This window comes from Struthio camelus, chromosome 6 (assembly GCF_040807025.1).
Source record: "Struthio camelus isolate bStrCam1 chromosome 6, bStrCam1.hap1, whole genome shotgun sequence".
Classification (NCBI taxonomy): Eukaryota; Metazoa; Chordata; class Aves; order Struthioniformes; family Struthionidae; genus Struthio; species Struthio camelus.
Window position 1 is genome coordinate 27,569,561 of NC_090947.1, and position 24,473 is coordinate 27,594,033.

The 24,473-nt window shown below is 44.1% G+C and overlaps 1 protein-coding gene across 3 annotated transcripts in view; it reads right to left on the bottom strand.

Moving 5' to 3' along the window:
• Positions 1-24,473, bottom strand: part of LOC104144965 (unconventional myosin-X-like) — a 99,718-nt gene that overhangs the window by 19,989 nt on the left and 55,256 nt on the right. For all 3 annotated transcript variants that reach the window (XM_068948809.1, XM_068948807.1, XM_068948808.1), the window contains 11 exons: positions 23,630-23,744; positions 18,759-18,865; positions 14,101-14,406; positions 10,555-10,594; positions 8,169-8,960; positions 5,853-5,976; positions 4,467-4,710; positions 3,563-3,658; positions 1,812-1,905; positions 1,142-1,197; positions 4-146 (listed from right to left, as the gene is read on the bottom strand). In XM_068948809.1, the coding sequence (XP_068804910.1) occupies positions 4-146; positions 1,142-1,197; positions 1,812-1,905; positions 3,563-3,658; positions 4,467-4,710; positions 5,853-5,976; positions 8,169-8,960; positions 10,555-10,594; positions 14,101-14,406; positions 18,759-18,865; positions 23,630-23,744 (2,117 nt within the window). The remainder of the gene's footprint in view (positions 1-3; positions 147-1,141; positions 1,198-1,811; positions 1,906-3,562; positions 3,659-4,466; positions 4,711-5,852; positions 5,977-8,168; positions 8,961-10,554; positions 10,595-14,100; positions 14,407-18,758; positions 18,866-23,629; positions 23,745-24,473) is intronic.

Here is a 24,473-nt window from a genome sequence, read left to right on the forward strand (position 1 = left end):
TACCTCTTACAAGGAATTCCTGGCCATCAACCTTAGATTCGCCTTTTGGTTTCTGCAGCAGGGAGATCCAGTGATGCATCTCCTCAGGGGTGTCACTGTTGCAATGAATCACTCGATTTGCTGTGATGATCACAAAAGAATTTGGTCTGCCAGAAAACATGAGAATTAAAACTGGTCATAACCATATAAGTATCTCAAGTCACAGCTGATGCAAAGCCAGAACCCATGTCCTCTGTCTTCCAAAAGCAATGCACAAATATTCTCTGAATACAAACTACGGAGGGGTGAAGAAGCACTCCAGAAGAACATACCTCAGCAGATGCATGAAGAAATTCTGTCTAGCTTACTACTTGTGCCCAGTGTTTTATCGGACTCAGATTAACTATGAGGAGCCCAGCCTGAGAATGGGTACAACTTTCTGCTATAAAGAATTCTTTGCTGGCTACCGAGATACACATTTTCTAAACTAGTATCCAAAAAGTCCCTGCAACCTCTGAGAGAAAAAAGGAAACGACTGAATAACTTAACAGCTAGCATTTTAATTCAGTACTGCAATGAGAAGCTTTGCCCTGGTTGAACCTGTTAACATTACAGAAAATAATTAAATGTTAACATAACACGATTTGACATTCCTTAATCTTTTCTCCAAAACTAACCGATTTGTGAACTGAAGGTCTGGGCTATGTTGCACTGCAAAGCTGTCAAGAAGAGTACAAATTTCTGAATTCATCCGTTATTCTTCCACAGTGTTTTTTTCCCCTAAATTTACAAAATTATCTTAAAATTACTGTGCTGAGAAACTGGAATTGCTGCTTTTGCTGGACATTTCTGTTTAGTGGTAAGAGTAGATAAGACTGTAGTTTCTTGACTTTCAGATTACTCTGTTCCCAACTGTAAGATGGAAAGGAGTATCTAACCTTTCCCTCAAAATAATACCCCTGTAAACTTCATGCCTGTGAAGTAAAATAGCTTAAAACAAACCAAAGACTATGGCTGAGTTTATTTTGTTAGAGATGAGTTCTTACAACAAATTTAAACAAATGCAAAACCCCCAATGAAATCTGGACCTTCCCACAAGAATATGTCGGAGAGCTTCTGATCTTGGAGATGGTTAAGTCACTGAAACACCACTGGTACCTACCTATCAGGATTGTCCGAGGCACAGACAGAGTCAATAAGCCCAACATCCAGGGTTCCCTGTCCAGTGAAAGAGATGCAGATTACAGCATTTGCTTATACCAAGTTACAGATGTTTTCTTTCTCGAATAGAACTGGAACTGAAAATGTTCTTCCCAATTCCAATTGAGTAGAAATGAAGAGATGAGAAAGGCATGAAGAGAATCATTTTTGCTCCCTAAAGAGCAGGAAAAGGTGTGCAAGGACTCCTTGGGGCCGGAGGAAAAGAGCTACAGCTTTCCAGAGAGCATTGTGGACGTCTGAGATAACCTCTGCCTCCGCATCTCAGCACTAGCAAAATACATAAAATACACTGTTCTTCTCAACTGAATGTCTTCTGTCTGGAATAACTGATCCAGACTAGTCCCATAATCCCATCCAGAGACATTTTAGCTGCATGAGGCAGTCCCCCCAAAACCAAACAGGAGAGCCATGGGGTGATCAAACTCAGTCACCCTCTTCAACCACCATCTTCCTCACTGCCTACCCTCTTTTCCATCACCTTTGCTGTTTCTTTTTAACTTTCATATATGGCTCATGAACCAGAGCACTGCACGTGCTGGAAAGACATGCACAAAACAGTTAAACACAGATGGCTGTAAACATGCCCGCAGACTGGTTGCACAGTAACTCACCACAGCATTCTTTGGATTGGCCTGTTCATCTTGCATTTCCCTCAGCTGCTGTGCTGTAGCACTGTGTACTCGGCTCAGGACATTAAACCAACCGCTGGCAATCAAAACAGACTCAAAGTTAAGATCTGGGTAGTGAAACTAGCTCCAGATGATCAAAGAACCCTGAAAGTTGCCAGGCAGTGGAAAAATTCCTTCGTTCACAACTTCCTCACAGTTATACTACAAAACATCTCTTGGTCACGTCATACCAGGCTAATGTCTTCCTTCCTCCCTATTTATCTATAAAAAAAATCTGTGCATGTCCTCCAACCCACTGACAGCTGTTCCCACAAAATTCTGCTTTCTGTTTGCTATTCAAGGCAACTATAAGCAGGCAGTGGTCTCCCTGGGCAGCACACCTCAGGAGACAGAGTAAAGCATACAGAGCAAAGCGGTTGTAAAGACAGGGTCAGCTGCGATCTTCCTGGACTAGAGTCCTATAGATTCCTAGGCGCCTTCTTAACTAGTCCCTCTCTGATCTGCTCATAAACTCGAAAGTCATACGGCTCTCAATTAATCATGAGTTAATCTGGAGGGAAGAGAATCAAGTTATTTGTCTGTGAAAGGGCTTCCCATTACAGACATATCTGGAGGCTGAATCTCTTCTGCAGAACATGCAGATCCTTATCTGCAGCTTCCAGTAAGAACAACAAACATCTAGACTTTGTGGAGGATTCACAAATCAGCTACTCTATACCATCTGGTAATCTGCCCTTTGCTAGTGCAAGTGTTGGTGCTTCTTCTCCCTCAGAACTGAGTGCCGTGACGTTGACAGAGGCCACGTTTGTCCTAGCAATTTTGTAATGTTATCTTAGGGCATGGCTATTCCAGTTGTGGGAGTTCTGGGTTAAGAAGTTACTGTCTCTTCAGCTACTGCCCCTTGAATGTGCCTGTTTCTTGTTCATGTGGCTGGTCTTCATCCATTCCTGTTAATTTCTGTCCAGACTCTTTTCCCCTTCCTCTCCCTACTCCCAAAGAAACAACTACAAAACCCCTGAATAATTTCACAGAACCAGATTGAAGTAGATCAGACAATTACACTTGATGGACTGAGAGAACAGTAACCTCTGGTAAGAGTGGGAAGACAGTGGGAAAGACATAAGCAGCTAGGGACAGTAACCTCTTAACTTGGCCAGAACAGGTTATCCAACTTGCCCTTAAACAACTGATTCTCACTGCAGGGCCAGGACGCCAAGAAGGAAGGACATGAGTCATTTGTTTGCCTTGCACTGGGAAGATTTTATCAGATGACACTACAGACTCTGATAAGCTGCAGCCTTTTCTCTGTCTCCTGGATAAAACCCAGCTGCTCTTGCAATCATTTACAGACAACATGAATAGACGTTTTGTTTGATTCAAAATTCCATTTAATAAATAAATCAGCTATTAGATGTTCTAGTTTATACTAAAGTTTTGCCTGTCTCCCGAAGTAACCCTTGAAATCAGTGTGCTTACAGCCACGTGCCGAAGGCAGCAGTCCTGTGACTGACTGATAGGCTGAACCACCACCTCGGTAGCTGCAACAGGGAGTCTCCAAAGAAGGTATGGTACCTCCTAGTAAGCACAAAATGACACTGAGGAATGAATCCCCTTTTCTATTCAGCAGAAGGGAAGAGATTATGATGTTTCCCAGGCAGACATAAATCTCTCCCATGAGCAGCTGGGTCAAACTCGCGCTGAATGAACAAGCCTAACAGAATTCCCTCATATACCTGGCATCTTCTGGCGATTCTGCGACAATGTGATAAACTCTGTCTTCTGTCACAATGTCCAAGGCATTCTCCTTCTCGTGAATATCCACGATCTCCCTGAAACACAGCAAATCACATGAGCCAGATACTGAAAGACTTTTGCAAGCATTAATTCCAGCAGGCCAATTTTTTCACATTGTACCACACAGAAAGGAAATGAATGGTTCGGATGGCTTGTCGCTTCAACAGAAATGCAAAAACTCCTGTAATGCACATAGACTTTTGAGATCTCCTTAAAAAGATTTGTACAATTAATTTACGACAAATGCAAAACTTGAAGAGTTAAATGGATTTTCTTCAAGCCACCAGCAGACTGAACGGAAGAAGAGATAGCAGGGTAGCGAGTGTCTATGGCTATTTACAAAGTGCAGTGGGCCGTTTTTTGGCCCACTTTACCTGGCTGCATAATGCTAATATGTGACTAGTCTTGCCTTTCCTTCAGCAGGAGCTGAGGAATTGGCTGTGGTAACAGAAGGAGCGTCCAGGGCTGAGGGAAAGTACATAATACATGCTGCCAAGATCATATCCCACTGTGAGCTTCCTACCTCCTCTGTGAACTGCCTGGAGAAGCCAAGAAACAGATGGAAACAGGGCAGGAGAGAATGCCATGGGGCATGTACTGAATTAGCCCCTCCTGGTCTGGCTCCATCCTGGCCTCTACTGGATTATGAAACCAGTAAGTGAGCAATTCCAAACTCCCACCAGAGTAAAACTAGAAGCTCTAATTGTGTTTTCCTTCCCTTATGTTTCTGATACTTCCAGCACTATTGGAGATATCTAGATTGATGAACTGGTAGCACTGGAAACTTCACTATCAATTTAGAGACTGAATATCAGGGATTGAAAGGATTCATTTTTCACTCACTTTGCCTTTCTGATATCAATTGTCCCCTTCAGCTTTTCCTCGCTATCGTTCTCAAAGTACATCAGCTTGGATTCTCGAAGCACAAACCAACGGCGTTTCCAGTTGCGGCGTGAAAGCGTTGACATGCCTCCTCCTTTTTTATAGAGCCAGCCTGACTTCAGCGCCTCCTGCTTGGTTCTGAACCACATGAATGCCTCGTTCTTCAGAACACACCAGCGCCGCCTCCACGGGTTCATCAGACCTCCTGCAAAGAGAGGGACAGGACTTCATCAGACATGCAATAATGCACAATTATCCTTGATGATCCTGCTTCTTGGACTCTTAGTTGACAATTCAGTTTCTACATGCAAAAAAGGAGCAGAGGGACAAGACTATGATTAAGTTTGGACAGAGAAAAAACAGAACTATCTAGAGAAATAAACATGAAATATAAAAAGGTCACTGTTAAGCGCAGTCCTGTTCTTTATGCCCTTCTTTCTACACAGTCATATAGTTAAAGGTAGCTGTACAACGAGGCCAGATAAAACTGACTTCCAGTCATGGGCTTTTACTCTTTCTCTGCTAGATTATTCCAGCACCAAACTTACCAACACTACATAAAAAGACACCACCTGTAACTATATACTAGACTTTAGTTATGGACATATAAGTTCATATACTAGATACATATACTACATATATTAAAAAAAGTATTTATGTACATATATGTAACATTGCAAGGTATTGTAGAAGCCATTGTTTTGCTAGAGGCAGGTAGTAAGAGATTTTTTTTTTTTTTTAAAGGAGCCAGGAGCCTAGGTCCTTCAGCCTCTTCTGAAAATCCCAACCTCAAATACAGAGAATTTATCTAGTTGTCCATGACATCAATGGTGTGACATCCTCTCCAGGGCTTCTTTCAAGTCTGTCTACATTTCATATAGGACCCAGTCATCACAAGATGACTGGGTACTAGACTAGATGGCCATCTCTTACAGGAAATTCTGCTACAGGAAAGAGAGAAGGGACTCTTCTCTATCTCTCTGCAGCTTAGAATCTTCTCCCCGTTACCTGCTCACCTCAAAATCCTACAGATTACTCCCCGCCCCCAAAGCTCTACTCAAATATTTTTGAACCATCTTCAGTGTTGTAGCTCAGAATGAGCCATTTAAATCCATACCCTGAACAAGTGGACATATATGGGTCTCAGAGCCAAAGACATTCCGTCTAATTCCCTGATATCCACTGTCTGGCTACTTGTTTTATTTGGTGGTGTGAAATAAAGGAAGACATAAAAAGAGAGTATACAGAGAAGTAAGAGCAGTATGAGATGATGATTCTGGAGAAACAGAAGAGGAAAGTGGATTTCCTGGTTCCCACCCTTCTGTGGCTTTGGCTAAAGCTGCTTACCCTTCATGTAGAGATAGCTATGAAAATAGGGCGGTCCTGAACCATTGAAGATGGTGACCCGTCCATTACAAAATTCTTCATCTGTATCTATGTAAACATCCACTTCCTCCTCACTGTCCAGAAACTAGAAGAAAAAAAAAAACACCACAGGCTGCTTGAGTTCTCCTAATCTCAGGAGAACTGGAGCAAAGTAACAAGACTGCAGAAGTCACATGATCAGAAGGTGCAAAACCACACATACTCCCTTTATGAAGAAAGCCATACAGGAAAACTAGAGGCTTGACAGCTTACCCATTAATGCCTAAAGCAAGACTGTCCAGAGAGCATGGAATTTTCATGCCAGAAAGGAGAGTGACATTTGGCAGTGGATACAGCTAGAAAACTCCAGTTACCTGCAATAACAAACCTTCCTATGCCAGGGCAGAGTCAACAGTTCAAAACCTAATTTAATGGGATTAAGAGAGAATTTTCCATTTTGGAGGATTTTTCCATAACTGTCTGCTAGTAATAGCCTCTGGCACTCTGCTGGCAGACAGGTCAGGATGCTGGACAAGATGGAGCACCGATCTAAACCCAGCAAGGAAATGCCTACAACTTCCAATTGCTTTTGGTTTACTAGGAAAAAAAGCACATTCTAAAATAACTGAACTCTAAAAACAAAGATCTAAATTACTGAAATAACAGTATAGTGTTTACTCATTCCTGTTCTCTAAGCAGATAATGGCCCTCAGTCAAAAGAAAGTCCTTCACACTTGAAATCCCAAATTACTCTGTCATTTCCTTCACCTTAAATACAACTTCCTTTGATTGGTTTATTAGTTTAATACTGACAAAGGCAGCAAGCAGTCCTTTTCCTTCCCCAAATGCATGTTACTCTTCTTCATTTTTCTCCTCCTCTGTCTTCTCTCTGCTATCCCTTTGCCTTCTCTTCTCTCTGCCCTCCTCTTCCACTCATTCATTTTCCCTCTCTTGCTGCTGAGTTTCAAAAGGCAGGTACTGCTGGGATCCTGACTGAGCTGCAGTTACTCCTTTCCGTGGCTCATACCGTGACTTAGTAGCAACTGAATTTTTCATGAGTCTTACTCATTGAGGAGCCTAGTAAAATCCTCTACTTCTATTTATGTTTTAAGAAAAATGGTAGAAACTGGCCTAGAGCGTGATAAGCACTGTGACAAAATGATTCTAGACTTGATGATTACTTGACAGTGATCAGCAAGACCTGTGCCCAGAGAAGGTACCTAAGGAATGAAGACTTTTAGTCAAGTAGAGCATACCATACAAATTCTGGTGGCTGGCAGCTGACATTAGAGAAATGCAAACAGGAAAAAAACATGGAGCTTTTTAAGAGGTTTATAATCTGCCATTGGAAAAGAATAGCAAAGGAAGCAAATTTAATTCCTTAAAACAATTCCATCTATTTTCTGAAAGATATTTATAGTTCAAATTCAAGTCCCTGCTTTCAGGGACATCATTTCTCTCAAATATTTTTTTGGGCCCCCATTGGCTTTGCATCTGAATGCCTCACAATCTTCTGTGGGCTTATTTAACTTCCTGGTCTGTTAGGGGATTTATTATTGTATTATTAAGCAGTTACTTAGGGTGCTCAGGAAGTCCGGGGCCTAGTTTGGGATCTAAGCCAAGATCCTTCAAGTGCCAGGCTAATAGCCCATCCTCACTACCATGTCATTCCTTCTGCTGTAGGATTGCTACAGTAGGTTCAGTGGTCTTGGTTTTGTGCACTGGGACCCACCCAGGATCAGCACAGTGATCTCTTCTAGCCTTAGAATAGCTTAACCTGCATGTGGCAGCTGAAAATAAATCCCTTAACTGCACCCTTTAACAGGACAAGGACAAGAGAAATTTTTGTGATGGAAACAAATCAAGCCCCAGTCTTTCTCTTTCAGCTTCCTCTTGTGGTTGTCCACTGGAAGCTCAGACTACTACTGTGAAATCTCTCTACAGTAGAACATACGCTAGAAGGAGATGTTGGCTGCCTGGCTTTTACTCTTCCTAGAGGGTGTTAAGCTAATATATGGTGATGAAAACAATCTAAAATAGCCTAGGTACCTATGTGCTAGATTGTGTGCCAGTAGTGCTGGAAAGTCACATGTCCTCTGCCCTTCAGATAATTCCTATGTACCTATACATCACCCTTCTCTTTTTCAAGCTGATCACTGATGTAAAAAGAGAGTTACATATTAGTCACACTACTTAGAGCAAGCAAACATATTCTACTTGTAGCACAGAAAGCAAGGAGGTTATAAACATCAACAACGTCATACTCACGTTCAGAAAAGCAAAAGGAGGGATTCTTACCGAGTCTAGGCTGCCGCGATTGGAGTCCATGCTGGTGCCATGGGAGTGTCTCAGGATTTCCTCACCATTCAGAGGCTCAGCTGAGGCACTACCTGAATCTCCACAGCCATCAAACTCCTCATGGTCATAGTCAGACTCCACATCTGGAGGCAAATTGTAAATCGGCTCTCCCACCTCTCCACTGTTACTCCTCAGTGTATCTGAGACAGCGCTGTAAACGCTTTCCCCTGGGTCAGATAGGGCGCTCTGCTCCTTGGGGCTAGTGGTTCTTTCCACAGGTAGGCCTGGAGCAGTGACAACCTCTCCCACTTCCCTTTGGAGAAGTGATAGGTTTGTGTCCATGTCTTTCTCTGAGTAGTTATCGCTGTTTCTTGCGCTGCGCTGATTCAAGATCACCAAATCGGAAGTTGGACGCCCTTCATCATCGGCATGAAAGCCCTCGTCCACTTCTTCTTCAGCCAGTGGTGCCACCAGACTACAGTCTATGTTGAGCGTCCCCTCACTGGAGAGTGAGCGCTCTAAATTCTGCACGCTTTCATCCAGATTGCCAAAATCCAGCAGCTCCAAGAACTCCTGGGCAACTCTAGATGCCTCCTTTTCTAGCCTCTGGATCTCCTCTTCTCGCTGCCGATTGATTTCATTCCTGGTGTTTTCACAGATGATGGACATGTGATCCTCCTTCTGTTTCTGCAACTTCTCAATCTCCTTCTCCAGTCTTAAGATCTCCTCCATCTGATGTCTCTCTTCTTCTTGCAGGGGAATATCTGCTTCCTCAGTCTTTACTAGTTCCACCTTAAAGAATTTGTCACAACGTTAAAGTAAAAGCTGTTTCTTTAACCTACCAGTCCAGGTCCTTACCTGGACTTTCCATTCTTCCCATCTCCTGTGCTCGTCTTGCACTTCCCTTCCGCAAAAAGATGACCCTAAGTATCCTCTCCTTTTCTGACTGGCAACTGCAATCGTCCATAGTGTAAAATTTAAAGGTGGACCTGCTAGATCTTCAGCTACCTTCTTTCTTTCAGCAACCTACCTTCTTTCTGAATGGTGCAAAATAGCTGACTGGGCTCAGCTGGGAATTTTTAGAAGAGTCTGTCTGTCAGCTGTTCTGAACACTAGACTTTGGCCAGAAGCATCCTGAAAGTCCTTCCTCCCTTTTTGGGCCAATCTCACGCCCACGCACTTAGACATATAGGGGAGAGCAACCGCATATGAACACATATATGCATAACCTGCTTAAGAGACTTCATATGCCATCAATGAGCTGAACATCTCCCAGGTATATCATGAAAAGATTTGGGGATTTGATTGCTTCCTGAGTTGGGAGTCTGACCATCAGAGTCTGGGTCTGGAAGAGATATTTGCAGTGAAGTGGGACTGTAACTTCCCTAGCCCCACCCCACCAAAACGTTATCCTGAAATTCTCGGCATTAGTCAGCATCTCTGACTGATGATGGACAGTAGGCTGCTGAAGATTCTGCCTGTTCCTCTATCCACCACGCTAAAGGAACTGAAGAAATTTCTAGGAAGCGCACAATAATTTGAAGACAGGAGATACTGGTAACTGGTAACTGTCCTTGAAGTTTAGCTATAAGATAAAGCCACCCTCCCATCCACTGAAGATGCTGGAAACATAAACACACAGAAAAAAGCAAAAATAAGTTCTAAAGGATTCCGTGTACTTCCAGACAGGAATGTGACAACGCAGCCAATGAATTGGTTCCTTTCAGCCACAACCATTGCTTTCTTTATGATTTACCCTGTTGCTTTGTTTTCTACTTGGCTTTTACTTATGCATAAATAAATTGTTATGTTCTAATGTTTCATCTCTTCTGAACAGAACTGGCCCAAAACTAGGGAATGAATGGTATGGGAAAACAAAGCAGAAGATATACAGCTGTTTTCACACACCTCAGCTTAGGTGGTCTGTTCTTCTGAAATATCACGTAGCAACAAACGATCAGATCAGTTACAAGGGGTTTATTTTAGCCATGGTAAAAGCCTTGTCCACTCTTTATTTTGGCTGCTGTAGGCAACAATCCAGCAAAACAGACTGTGTCACAGTGCAGCACATCACAAGGTCATGGAATAAAATCAAGCAGTAGAGAGAAAAAAAAGGATGTTGCATGTCCAGGACTGAAATATTCAAATAGGAACTACACACGCTGGTATACGAGTTGTGGGAAAAAAAAAAAAAAAAAACTTGTTAGCTCTGTGCACTTCTGCCAAAGCCAAACACCTGCAGGTTGCAAGTGAACAAAGCCCGTTTTCTAAACAGTGTTTCTACAGTAAAGTAGAGATATTAGCTCTAGGGGAAAGCATAGGCAATGGAGGGCCCTTCATAGATCCCCAGAGGAGACATACGGAAAGAATAAACTGCTAAACTTACCTGAGCCACCTGGAGTAGAACATTCAGTTGCTCCTTTTCTCTGTTAAAAACAAGACATGACAGTCAGATATACATGCAGCTCCCTCGGATGAAGCTTTAAGAATTACACGGACACATCATCTGTCTATGCTTAGGGTTAAAACAGGGTAGTTATTGTAAGACAAACTTAAGAGTTTTTGTAATTTAGTAAGACTCGAATTCCTCTGTGGTTGGTATGACCTTTCTTGATACAACAGATTTTCTCCATGCACTTAACTTTCAGATCAGCCAGGAAGTTGGATTAACTGGAATAGGGGAGGAAGGACGTTGGAAACAGTGACAGAAAGACAGATCAGTTAGATTCGTAATAATGTGAACTGAAGCCACTGAGCATAGTGGGAAGTGCTACAAGTCCATGGATATAAAATGAGGTTCTACACATATAATTGACAAATTTCAGGAGGCTCTGCTTTGTTTTGTTAAAATAGAACTGTTATAATACAAATGCTGAGACTGTGTTTTGTTTTGCATTCAATTTGCATTATTTAAACCCAGGAAGAATTTACCAAATTTTTGTACTCTGTTAAATGGCTAAGCTGAAGGCTTTCTAGCCTGAAGACCTCCAGCTTACATAACTTCTCAGTTTACAAGTAAAGTTTGTAAGAGCCTGAGTTTGTTAGTAAACATGACTAGAGGAAGAAATTATCCCACAGTGCTGCATCCCCATCCAGACAAAAAAGGTAGTACTTTAAGGGAAAGCTGCCACCATGAGCACTTTGTCCATGGTCAGCATGCTACGAGCAACTGAACTAGTAGACAGACAAATGCCAGGGTCAGGCATATGCAGTAGTGATAGGATGTGGCTGGATGGCAGCAGCTGCCCATAGCAACCACTGTGTAGCTAAATTCAGACAGGCAGGGGTAACTTTCAAACTTATAATTCAATCTCACTCAGAACAGGAGGGAAACAGCAGTTATTTCCCAGGCCCTACAGCTTTTCCCAGCCAAATTCTAAATTGCAGCTGCAAGTCACAGTGTCCTTAGACCTCTCACTTTCTCTATCTTTCTCCAAAAAAAAAAAAAAAAAAAAAAAAACACAACAGGACATGTTTGTAATGAAAACTGACATAAGTGGGACCGAGACGGTTCCAACTCTACTGGTAATAGTGAGTTAAACACCGTCCTTAAACGATATGAGGGTGCAAGAAGCAGAGCCATTTCAAAGCAAATCAGAAATACCACCTACAACCTGCACACTGATTAGTTCAACTGTTCCTCACGTTTTGTAGGATGATTTCCATCCATCCTCACACTCTTCCGGAAACGTGATACCTAAAACTAGGGTTAGTACTCCAACTGAGGCCTCACCAATGCCAAGCAGAGCAAAAGAAACACTCCACATCTTACAGAAACAATCTTGTTTACATACGGCATTTGCTTTCTCTCACTACAGCAGGAACTGGTGACTAATACTCAGCTTAAAGCTTCCAGACCATCTTCCTAATGTTGAACTAGTCGTTCCTCCTCCTCTTTGTGCATTTGATTATTCCTAACTGTAAATCTGCATACTTGCCTGTAATGAATGTTAATCTATGTCTTCCAGACCATTTCTTCAATTTGCCAAAATTATTTTGAATTGTAATCCTGTCTGGCTATACACTTGCAGACCCTCACCAGATGGTATTAACTGCAAATTTAATAAGCATACTCATATTTCCTCATCCAATTTATTATGAAAAAATTGCATTAATGCCATATCTAGCACAGACTCCTGAAGAACCCCATCTAGTATTTCTTTTACTTAACGGATAACTACTATTGCTTACTAATACAAATGTACTTTTTTCATCAGTTAAAACCCTACTCTGATTTCACCTAGTTTTATCTAAACCACTGTAAGACACCTTATAAAGTGTCTGACAAGTATTGTCAGAATATGCCAAAGCCCTTACTAAAGTCAAGATACCTATCCTCTTATGACTTTTCCTTATTCACAAGGCATGTCATAAGGTATCATAGAAAAAAAGAGATAACTTGGATACTGTTTGTTCTTCAAAAATCCATGTTGGCTCTTACCTCCTTATCATCAAGCACTTACAACTGCTTATGTGATTATCTGGCTCAATATTTCCCTGAAAGTGAGGTTAGGCTGACTGGTCCACAATTCCTGGTTCTTCCTTTTCCTCATTTTAAAAGGGGAACAAATATGTGTGTGTTTTTCCAGTTTTATGGAACCTCCACTGCTATCCACAAAGGAGAAGAAAGATAATAGTTGCTGATTCAAACTGCTTCAGCCAGTTCTCAAAGTACCTAAACATTAATTTCACCAAGTTCACATGACTTGTTTTTAAATCTGATTTATCTGAGCATTCTCTAACATTTTCTTTCCCTGCTGGGTTCTGAATTCTTGCACATCTGTATTGTGCTTAGTGCCCAATAGCTAATCTTTTGGGGGAAGATAAATAAAAATATCATTAAGCGCTTCAGCTTTATCAACATCATAATTTGTTCTTCCTATTGAACGGTAGACCAAGTTGCCCCTTGTCTCTCTTTTACTATAATTGCTCGTTAAATTTTATTTTCCTAGCTAGTTACATCTCAGTTTGTACCTTGGTCCTTCTGATTTTGTCTCTAGATAGGTGTTTTTTTTTTTTTTGCTTGTTGTCTGTAGATTAGCCAATTTCCGATTTCTGTGCACTTTCTTCTCATTTCTAAGGCTAAATCCTGAACTTGTAACAAAAGTCCAAAGCAAGAAACATAAAACAGCTATTTATTAAATGCTTTAAATGTCACAGGATTTATTTGCTCAAACGTATATGATTTTCCTGTAGTTGAAGCTTTATGCTTCTTAAAACAAAAAATTATCTGGAGACGCCCAGTTTGGATAGGATGCAGGCAACCAGGGAGAGAACAGCAACCGATATGTGATGTGCAGGAGTTTCAGTAGGTGGACCGTCACTGTTCGCAGACTGCACCCTTCCTTTTGTCAGGTTAGCTTTTCCTTTCCCCTCCCTAACTCGACACACCTATCTCCCTGAAGAGAGCTACCGCAGCAGGAGCGGGCAGATGACATGTATTCCCAAGACTGTAAGAACTGCAATACCAGTACAGGTGTGCGGCCAGTCTGGCTTTCTGACCTGGCTTTTTGGGCAGGCCAAAGACCTGTGAAGTCTGGCAGTGCCTCACAGTGTTAATCCTCCATGTTTTGGAGGACTGCAGAAACCTTCCTCTACCACTGCGAAGGCAAGGAAAAAAATATGCCTCTCTTTCCAGTCAGTAAAATCAACTGCCTCCCTCACACGTACCTTTCAGAAGGGGAAAAAATACTAACAGAGGTAAAAAAATACCCCAGAATTAGCTTTTCTAAAGGAGGCAGGACACTGCTTTTCCACCCTACTTTTCCATTCTGAGCCACCTGCATGCCACCCCACGTCTGCCCCTGGCACTGGGGCACTGTCTCAGGCAATTGCTGTCCCGTGTCATTGTCATGACAAGGCTGCAGACCCTGTCTTACACCTTGGCAATTTCAGTGGTAGGGAACTATAAGTGCAAGATACCATGCTGTACCTTTCCTTCCCCTCTTCCTCCTCTTGTTTCCTCCTACGCGCCTCCTCTTCTTGCCATTGTCTTTCTTCTTCCTCTCTTCTGATCCGTTCTTCCTCTTCTTGCCGCCTCCTCTCCTCCACTTCCAGTTTCCGCCGGTATTCCTGCTGCAGCAGGTGCTGGTAGAGGCTGCGAGCCAGGTGGCCACGCCAGTGCTTCTGCAGGATGATTGCAGCGGCCTTCAGTTGCAGCAAGGTCTTCTTCCAGAAGTATGCTCGGTAGTTCTTTTGGATGATAACAACACTGGCTAGCACCTTTTGATACTTCTTCCTAAAACCAGAACCAGACACTTAGCAGCACATGAAGCAGTACACGCGTTGCTTTTCCCATGCCCTGGTATATCAGTCAACCTTATCAAATCCAGAAATAAATGGACTTGGAGTCCAGGCCTTGCTCAGGAGTGACACAATTTCTTTTCCTCTGCTGCTGTTACCCATAAATCTTTCTCCCTTCTCTGACCTCACTCCTACATCTATCACTGATTTCTCTTTCCATAGGCATCTACTTTTGCAAAGACTACCTGATGAGGATGAAGGACAGATATTTGGAACACAGAAAGAGAAGGTCCATGGGCCCAAAGCCTACTTGCACTGCATGCACATGCACACGCCCACAGCACACCTAGCATGATCACTCAATGTGGATTTATTATATAAAAACATACAAATGGCCTTACTGTATGCAAGAAAATCTTGCCCTGTCTTGCCCAGTACCTCATCTTTTAGGCAGTCAAAAGGAACTCCAGGAAAAGTGAGTATAAAACAGGGCAAAAATAGATCTTGTCACATTAATCTGGTATTAATTGGGGGAGAACAGAGTGATACAAGTTTGATTGCTGAATGTAAACCTGTTGACATAACAGGCTTCCATAAAGCGTGTACTTATATTGAACAATATTTTGCTTAAGCAATAATAAAATTAAAATCAACTTAGTACTTTAAATAAACCCAAAACATGTTTAGGACCCAAAACAAAAGAATCATCATTCACTATGTTTCCAGTCTAGTGTAGTCTTAGCAGAGTCACTTCTTGCTCTGCATTACTGAGTATTTTTACCAAGAACCTGAAATAGTAATTAAAAAAAAAAAAAAAAATCACTGGTGGAAGTCTGTACACGATACACAAACCGGACAAGTAACAAAAGAGTTACTGTTACACAGTAATCTGGATCAATTTGTAAACTAGATTCAAGCAAACATTAAACTATTAGAAAAGAGCCAAACATAAGGTCTTGTATCAAGGAACCAAAGGCCAAAGACACCTGATGCGAGATTCGGTGTTAGGAATTAGAAAGTTAGGCCACAGGGATCATCAGCTGAAGGCAAACTCCCAACGCAATGCTATAGAAAAAAGGCTACTGGGATTTTTGTACTTGCAAGCAAGAATACTGTGTAGGAGGGGACTGCACTGCTACTTTTATCTCGCGTTCAGTGCTAGCACCCTGTTTCAAGAGCAATGTTAGAATCTCAAGTGACTTCTGAGAAAACAAACCCAGAACCAGAAATCCTGGCCTATAGAAAAACAGTTCCATTACCTTAGGAAAGGGAAGGTTAAGGAATGGCTTGATCCCAGTCAAAGTATGCACATGAAAACCATTTTTGGGGCATTTCTGTTTATCTATAGGGGAAATAACAAGATTGAACTGACCTGAAGCTGAAGTCTGTTCAGACTGGAAACATTTTATACACCTTAATATACACCTTGCTGTACTGAAATGATCACTGGTATTATGTGAATCAAAATCGACCCTACTTCAAGCCGGAATTTGCTCAAGGAAGTCCTACGGCCTGTGTTACACAGGAGCTTAGCCCAGCAGACTGCAGTAATCCTGTGAGGTTTTACAGTCCTAGAAAGCATGCTGGAAATAGCACAGCATTCTCGCATATCCTTCGCACAGACCTTCTGCAACCCCCTGAGGAAAAGACACGCTTCAAAATCCCCTTCCTGGCAATCAAACCCTCTTCAAATGGCAAACAGGGGCCCGTGTCGACAGCTTGCCACCTCCCTGCACATCAGATATATCAGCCTAGTCAATAAACTCAGGGGAGGGTTGCAAATAGCTGTAGTGTGCAGAGGTCACTCTTTTTTCCGTAAGTATCAAGTCAAAGGGAGGAAACACAGAGGAAGAAAAGGGAAGAGGTAGTAAGATTTGGGAGGTTTTTGATGAATTGCTCCTGGGCTGTGGTCCCCTCACCCCACTCCCGCTGTCCTCCCTGCCCCCTGCGCACGGGGCGCGAACAGCTGCACAGGCACCCTCTGCCAAGGCAGACAGCAGCGCATCAAAAAGGGCACTCTGACTCGTACAAAACGCATCTGCCAGAAACTCCGTCGAGTGTAATGTGTGCCAAGCCCTGCCCAGCTACAGGCCGGCTCTGCCTGCTAATCTGCCAGACTGAAGTGCCCCCTCCTTCCTCATGACCACGGCAGAGCTGGCAGGCGCCATTCAGCTGGAGCTGCTGCGCGCAGCCCGTGTTTCACTCCCCGTGTTCAGCCTTCCGCTCTCCCTCTTGCACTGCCCAAACAAATTCAGCCTGCAACCCCCACAGAGGAGTTGGGGGACATCCTGACCGTGTATCACAAGAGCGGGCAGCATGACTGCAAGCTCCAGTGCTGCCTTTCGAACTTAGTTAATTATTCTGCTGATGAACTATAGTTGGCAGTTATGTCTCCAAGGACCAGCAAGTACATGGCTATTGAGTAATTTCCTATCGCCTTCTTAACCTAAGCAATAAAGTCCAGCAGGATCTACAGACACTACCAAATTTATACCAAATATTCCCCATGGACCCTGCAAGCCTAGGAACGGTTTTGTGCATTTTGGCTGGTGAAGCTGTTTCCTGCAGCTCAGAGCTCTAGGGTTTTGCTACTGAAAACAAGGTCATTTGCATGGGCTTGGTTTTCTTATCTTACACTTTAGCGACCATTCAGAGACACCAGGCTGCTGGGTGAGAGAGCAAAGCAAACCATCCATCCCTTGGGGCTGCTTCCTCAGGCTCTCTGAACAAGTTCACAAAGGAGAAACCAGTAAAATCCTTCTCGTGGCACAGGTACCCTTCTTTGCTAGCCTACTTTCCATGAGGCCAAGCAAATTTAAACACACTTGTCCTTGTGAAACTAACATAAATGGTATCAAGCTGAAGGTAGTGCTTGCTGGTACTCCTTACCTCTGCCCAGCTCTGCACAGACCGTTCGCCACTTGCCCAGATGAACTCCCTCCCGCCGGACCTTCTCCAATACAGGTGCAGTGCAACTGGAAACCCTTCATAGTTCCAGTCTCTCTCCCTTGCTCTTTTCTCACTCCCTGCTCTCCTCCCCTGCAAAGCCCAGTTGCCTCCAGCTGCTCTGTGAGGATTTCCACTCTGGCTGCACAAACATGGCTTGTTCTGAAGATGAGACTTGGAAGAGCAACATGCAGGACATGGAAGCCAGATCTGCAGCCTGGAGGGCCAGAGGATTTCTAGCCAAGAGAAACGCTGCTGCAACGCTGTCTCCGTCACAGCCCTGCAGGCCAGCAGTTACCTTCCCAGGAACTCAGAAAAGCAGTAATCCAGTTTGCCTGCAGTAATGTTTCCCAGAAAAAAAATCAATCTTTCTGTGCACGTTAATCCTTACTCCTCTCTCCAAATGCTAGACACAAAGTAAAATAGAGCAGAGGCCCTGGCACAAAGAACTTGCAATCTCATGTACAAACAATAGAGCTAGCTCATTTGTCCTCCTAAGGGGAAATAAATAAATGAATAAAAGCCCCCAAGACCAGTGTGTATTTTGCTGATATGCCACACTGGCAAGGCAGGGTAAAACCTTTGCACACATTTCCCAAAGCAAAAGGAGCTACCTGGTGTAACTGGAGCCTAATAAGAGTGCCTGGTGACACAGCTTTGCTGGCCAGGGATTTCACCTCCTCACACCCCTGACTGACAGGTGTCTGGAGCAGAGACCAGCCAGGAAAGAGCATCTTACTGGGATTAAGCGTGCATGCCACAGCCATTAAGGAGTCAGCTGTTACACTGACTGCAAGGGGCAGAGGAGGGGCAGTTTGTCTGCAGTTGCTTCTCCCAACCCTCCCCTGGTCAGGTGCAAAAGGGAGCGGCTGAGCGGAGATTACTGGTGCAAAGCTGGCCAAAAACCAATTTTGAAGAGTTAATTAAAAGGAGAGGGAGATCACAAGGCAAACAGGCAGGGCAAGGAAAGAGTGTGAGCAAAGGCAGAGCTGAGAGTAAAGAAGAAGCGATAGGCAAGTGGAGCAGTAAATAGAGTTGACAGGCATAAAGGAAAGGAAGGGACCCAAAGCCTAGGTGGAGCCCAGCCTGGACAGCCCTGAAGGCAAGGAAAAGGTGCCTTCAGAGGCAGGCGATGGGTACACAGGTCCCCGCAGAAGCTTGTTGAGCAGAGCATGAGGAAAGGTGCAAGCAGGCGCAGAATTCAACAAGGGGTGGCAAAGGTACAGCAAGGGTTCGGCAGGACTGGTACTGATGGAGGAGAGGGCAGATACTGCAGCTCACCCTTGCAGTAAAGGAGGGGAGGAAGGGAGCGATGGTGAGGAGACCAGAGAGCAAAGTAAGGGGTCAAGGCGATCCCAGGCACACAAGCAAAGGGATGGTGGGGCAGCCCACAGCACTGACCTTGCCATGTAGCCCAAGATGTGGGCCCGGATGACTATAGCTGCTTTCCTCAACTCCTCTTCCCGATCCTTCTCCAGCTTCTGCTCAAGAGCTTCCTTCAGGAAAACCTGACGCCACGGGGAGGAGTTTCAATAAACACAAAGAGAGGAAAGAAGTCAGTCCCCGGGAGAGCCGGGAGATTTCATCCCCTGGTGACCAGCACAGAGTGCGCTCTACGTACTGGCGCCCGCAAGCTCTGCTGCGGGCGCTCCAGCGCCAGCCTCGGCGCTTCGCCCCCTTGGGTGCCTTTACTCATAGCACCAGGATAAAGTTTTGAAGCGACATGAACCAAACTCTGTGCCCAACCCCCGCCTTTCACTCTGTGGTCAAGACTTAAAAGAGAGAGAGAGGGAGGGAGCAGAGGAAGGAGGGAAAAAGGAGGGAGGAGGAGGAGAGCCTGTGCTTGTGCCTGTTATTAACTCTTTCCCAGCTGACAGCTTTCCCTGCACAATCTGGCACCTCCCTGCAGCAGGCACTGAGAGCAACTTCGATGATTAAATATTTTGCCAAGAAACTGGTCCATATTTCAAGAAAAGGGAGGAACATTTAGATTTCTAGACTCCAGGGAGCAATCTGATCGGCAATCCTAACAAGGCAGCAATGCAAGGCAGCAGGAAAGCTAGAAGTCCTGCTGTGGTGCAAAGCTGAGCATGCTCCATCCTGCCCTGCTCTGCACAGGAGCTGAAGCACCCACCAACCTCCAGAAACTGAGCTGAAGAAGTTCACCAGTGCAGCATGCATTAGAGGGAACTGACCCCTAGCAGGAGAGGTCTCCAAGTTACTATATTAGTGGTTGTACTTCAGTGTCTCATCTTTTCTCTAGCATCCTCCATCACCTGTATTTCAAACCTCTTCTCAGTGCTTAATGCTTGGATGAGGGAAGGTAGTGCTATCTTAGAGACAAAGAGACCGAGATACAAGCAAGGTAAGGGTATGTTTACATGAACTGTGCTGACATATCTGAGCTACTTTAAATCAGCTGCCTTGCCTGATGTTAGCACGGAGTTCAGCAAAGGCTACTTGCCGAAAGACACGCTTAGCCATTTGAGAAGGTCTGCAGCCTGCATAGAGCTCGGCTAGCAGGACCCAGGCTAGACTAAAGTTGGCTGAGGTATGTCCGTACAAGCTACAGTCACAGCCGCAACTGCCATATGGCTGTGCTCGAGCGCCCTGCCTGACACTGGCGAAGTCACTGCCAGGGCCAGCAAGAGATCCAACTCCCCTAGGAAAGTGCTGCCGCACTTGTTCAAGCACTGCTATGAACACAGGCTGTGAACCCACACTCACCGGTCTGCAGAACTACCTTAACTAGTAAAAACCTCTTACAAATTCACTGGTTCTACGTGGCTATGCTGAGGGGCCATAGAGATTTGAATGGCCATTTAGTCCAGTGCTTGCCATAAAGTCTTCTCCTCCCCACTGACCTCCCCTTATGTCTCTGTATATCTTTCTTTCCACCACTGATTTTAGCCTCATCACTTGTTTAGGCTCCTTTTTCCCCCCACAATGACCATCATGTACTGAAGCCTCTTCCTGAGTTAGTGCCCGTTGCCACTGGCTGCCTGCCTTGAAATCGGTTTTCTCCTGGGGAGCAGTTTGCACTAAGACAGTCTTAAGAAATTGTCTGTTTTGAAATGACTAAGTAACCGTGGGTAGCTTTAAAAGAAAGTTCATTATCAAGGTACTGCCAACCATGAAGTTGGCATCCTTCCCTGCAGGTTGCGCATCCACTTCCTCTGTCAGCCCAACAGCCTTTTAAAGACTTCTTTGAGATGGAGACTGCTCTTTCCATTACACTGGATGTGGTCTTGAATGCTGTGGATGCTTAAGAACCAAGCAGCAGTCACCCTTCTCAAGAACGCAACCAGCAAAGCACTGGGCACTCAATCCATTATCTTCACCATGTTGCAAAAATATTCAGTCCATCAGTGTTTCACTAGCAAGCAAAAACTTTGTTGTGCCAGTGAGGAGGAAAAAAACAAACAAGAACACTTGAGGTACGCAGCGTTCAACAAGACCCACCTATGACAGGGTTTTCTATTTATGCTTGAGGGTGAAGGGTTAATCTCAAATGACATGAGACTTAAAGAAGCTTGAAAACGATACCTAGCTACAACCTACTGGCATTTTGATGGGTTTTTTTAGCCTCCTGTAGATGACAAGGAAGAGTAAAATGAATTCAAATCCAGAAATATTTTTTACATGCTGTGGAGGTAAGGTGGAATTTGTCCGTTTCTGTTGTAATTCACGGTCACTTTCTAAAAACATGAGATCATTTTCATCTGAGGAAGCAATGATTAGACAAAACATATAGGCTACTTCTATCGTATTCACTTCTACTAGATTTAAACTACAGTGTGGCAGCACACAAAACAACTCTGTACTTCACCATCTAAACGCCTGCATGCACTGCCAGTGCAGCAGTGAACGTGTGCGAAGGTCGTGTGTAGATCAGCAGGCACAAACATAATTCTTCGTACACTCATGTGTAGAGGTATACAGGTGCGATCCTGCGATTCCCTAGAGGATGACATTGGGAAAGGAAGCAGTGGATCACTGTGACCTGGAAGCCACATAGTCACATACAGAACCCTCCTCCAACAAGCAGGCCCTGCAAAATAGCAGGTTAAATGCTTTCAAACAGCAAGAATTAGTGCATTAAACAGCCTTATGAAATCTGTGTCAAGGCTATGGGCAAGCATGGCATGGAGGGAAAGGCACGAACCCGCGAGCCTCAGTGCTGCTACTTCATCCAAGCACGTCCCCAGTGAAGATCAGGGCCCTTAGTCCAGCTCTTCTGTCATCACACAGCCCACCTGAATCTGAGCCCTCACCTCCACCATGGCGCTGGATAAAACTTGCCTTATATACATCAATTCCTCTTATAAACACGAATTTGACAATTGCCAGCACAGCAGCTGCTCTATTCTTAATGAAAAACACAAAGATCATCCTGCCCTTCCTCCCCTATTTCCTTTCCCAAGCTTCACAATCCCCTGAACTAATTCACGGAGTCTTTTCCTTCCTCTTCCAAACAATTGCTAGGGATATAATTATCCTTCCATTCATTCTGCAGGAAGTATTCCCCCTTCTATAAGCCTTGCTCCTCATCCACCCTCTATATTCCTTCCCAGGTTACATCCCTTGTTGGCTTGTCACACCTTTCTCAGTTGCCACTCCTGGCTCCATGAGTCAAGGTCAGTTCTTAGCTGGTGCCGGACACTGCTGTCTGGGTACCAGAGCTGCACCTGCAGCAGCAGCAGCAAGGGCACATTGGGGCACTTTTTCTCTGGGACAGTGACTGATGCTCTGCGCACTTTGCCTGGTAGCTCCACTTCACCCTTACCCAAAAGCCTCTGCAAAACCAGGGCTCTTTTCATCAGCCCAAGTACTCCAGCCCTGTGTTATCTAGCATTGGCTAAAATATGAATGCCGACAAAGCACTTTGTAATCCAAAGACGAGACACAACAGCTGGATCGAGGCAGCAGGGAAGGGACTACCAGGAAACAGCATTGCTCCGCAGGGCTGGCAGCAGCCTCCCCTGCCAGCCGCCTTCATACAACCAGGCTTCCTGGAGGCACTGCCACGAAGGAGGGCCTGCAAGGGAACAGTGAAATGCCTTTGCCATTGTCTGAGCAGGCAGGAGGATGGGAAGCGACTCGTCCGACAAATGAAATGGCAAAGCAACAGCAACAGCACCTTGAGCAGCTGGGGCTGACCAGGCTTCAGCATGCTGAGAGATGGCACCAAGGGCAGAACAGGCCAGGACAGATTTGCGGTGGTATATTCCTTAGAATAAGGAAAAGCGCCCCTCTCTACCAGGGTACATACCTCTAATTCAAACCATGCAGAAAATAAAATAACTTCTACAACCAAACAAGACAGCCCAACTGCTTCCTAACTGATTCCAACTTTCCTTCTCAATCATAAAGGAATAAAGAGATACAAAGACTGTCATTTTTAATTATTTCTTTCTTCTCACAACAGTCGGACCCAATAGTGACCAATGCCCTGGCAGAGAGGCTGTCTTTTACCAAAATGCTCCATACAGGCCTTTAGCCAATTTTTAGTCTCTAGGACAGAATCAGTCAAAAATATTAAATCAGAATATATCCAGTGTTTTAGTAAAATCCTCCCCAGTCATCCCTCCCCAGCTCCCTCCCCAGTCATCTCCCCCTCCCAGATGAAAGACAATGGCACACTTCCAGCTGAGCGGCGGGGTGGGGGGGGGAAGGGGGACTTCCCCAGGCGAGAGATAAGTGTTAAACATTCACCAATATAGAAACAAAACCTGAGTTTCACAAGTGGGGAGAAGCACTTGGATATCTTTTCATAAAAATTGTATGCTAATATCTGTGCTAACTGCACAAAACATCAGCTGAGCATCCACAGCAGAAAGCTGTCACGCATCTGGCCATCTAGCTACCTATTCAGAGTTTAGATATCTACCAAGCAGAAGCTCACTGCCTCCTACAAGAATTTCAGTTAGGCAGGTACAGTGAAATATTTGACAGAAGAGGTCACAGTTAACTACACACATCGTAGGTACATATAATAACTCTCAAGCTTGCTCTCCTCAGGTCTTTTAAAATCACATCAGGCAAAACGAAATTGATCTGTATTAGTCAACGAGAAAGATTTTAGACAAAAACCTTCTCCATCTTTAGCTACATAATATGGGAAAAATTTGACATGCTACAGGTCAATGCATTTATCGGGTCATCATTACATTGCCACTTCTACTGACTTGAACCTCCCAGATGCAATTGCATCCCCTTGCAGCAGGACCTGAGCCATTCCTTGTCTACCCTGCCCCATGCTGATGAAGTACCTTGGTTTTACCCAACTGCCAATGCTTCTTGCTGCTGTCATAGGTCTGAAGGAGGCCTCCACATACCGCTTTGCTGTTGTCTAAGGCGCTCGGCCCCTTCACAAGCATCTTGTACCTAAGAACCAAACAAAATGTCACGAGATTATGCATGAAAGTATCCTCTTCATCTTTTAACACAATACCAGTTACCCTCCTTCCATTAGTCCTTCCCCTCTCTCAGAGGCAGATCCCAGCTGGGACCTCCTTTCTTCATGTCTGCCTTCCAGTTTGGAAACCTCTATCCTACAACTTTCATTTGTTTCTACCACATTGATAATTACTGTTGCACTCCCAGTAATAACATGCAAACTCATCAGCATTTTTCAGCGAAGAAGAACGGCCCTTCTGAACCATACACTAGCATCAGACAGAAGCTATTTTGTTCAGTGTAGGGGTGGCATATAATGCCCCTAGAGCCAAAGAGTATGATGTTCAGTGGTCCCTTCTAGCCATAAACTTTTAAGAAATTCTTTTGATGCAGATAATTAAAGAAGAAATAATCTCACTCTCCAACGTTAATCATCAACTACATTGCCCATTAAAATTTGCTTCAGCCTGCCAGATTACAAAAGTTTTACCACGATATTTTCCCTTTAATACAGTGTGACCAGCTGGGTTTCTTTCTGAAGGACTGCCTAGCTAGAATGCTTCTATCTGGTCTCCCTCTGCAAAACAGTTCCAAAGTACTTAGTAATTCTTGCAGCTGTACAGTTTCTCTAGTATTTTTTTAACATTCTTTTTAAAGTGTTGAACCAAATGCAGAAAAACTATTCCAGCAGAGATCCCGTGGATGCCATACAGAGAA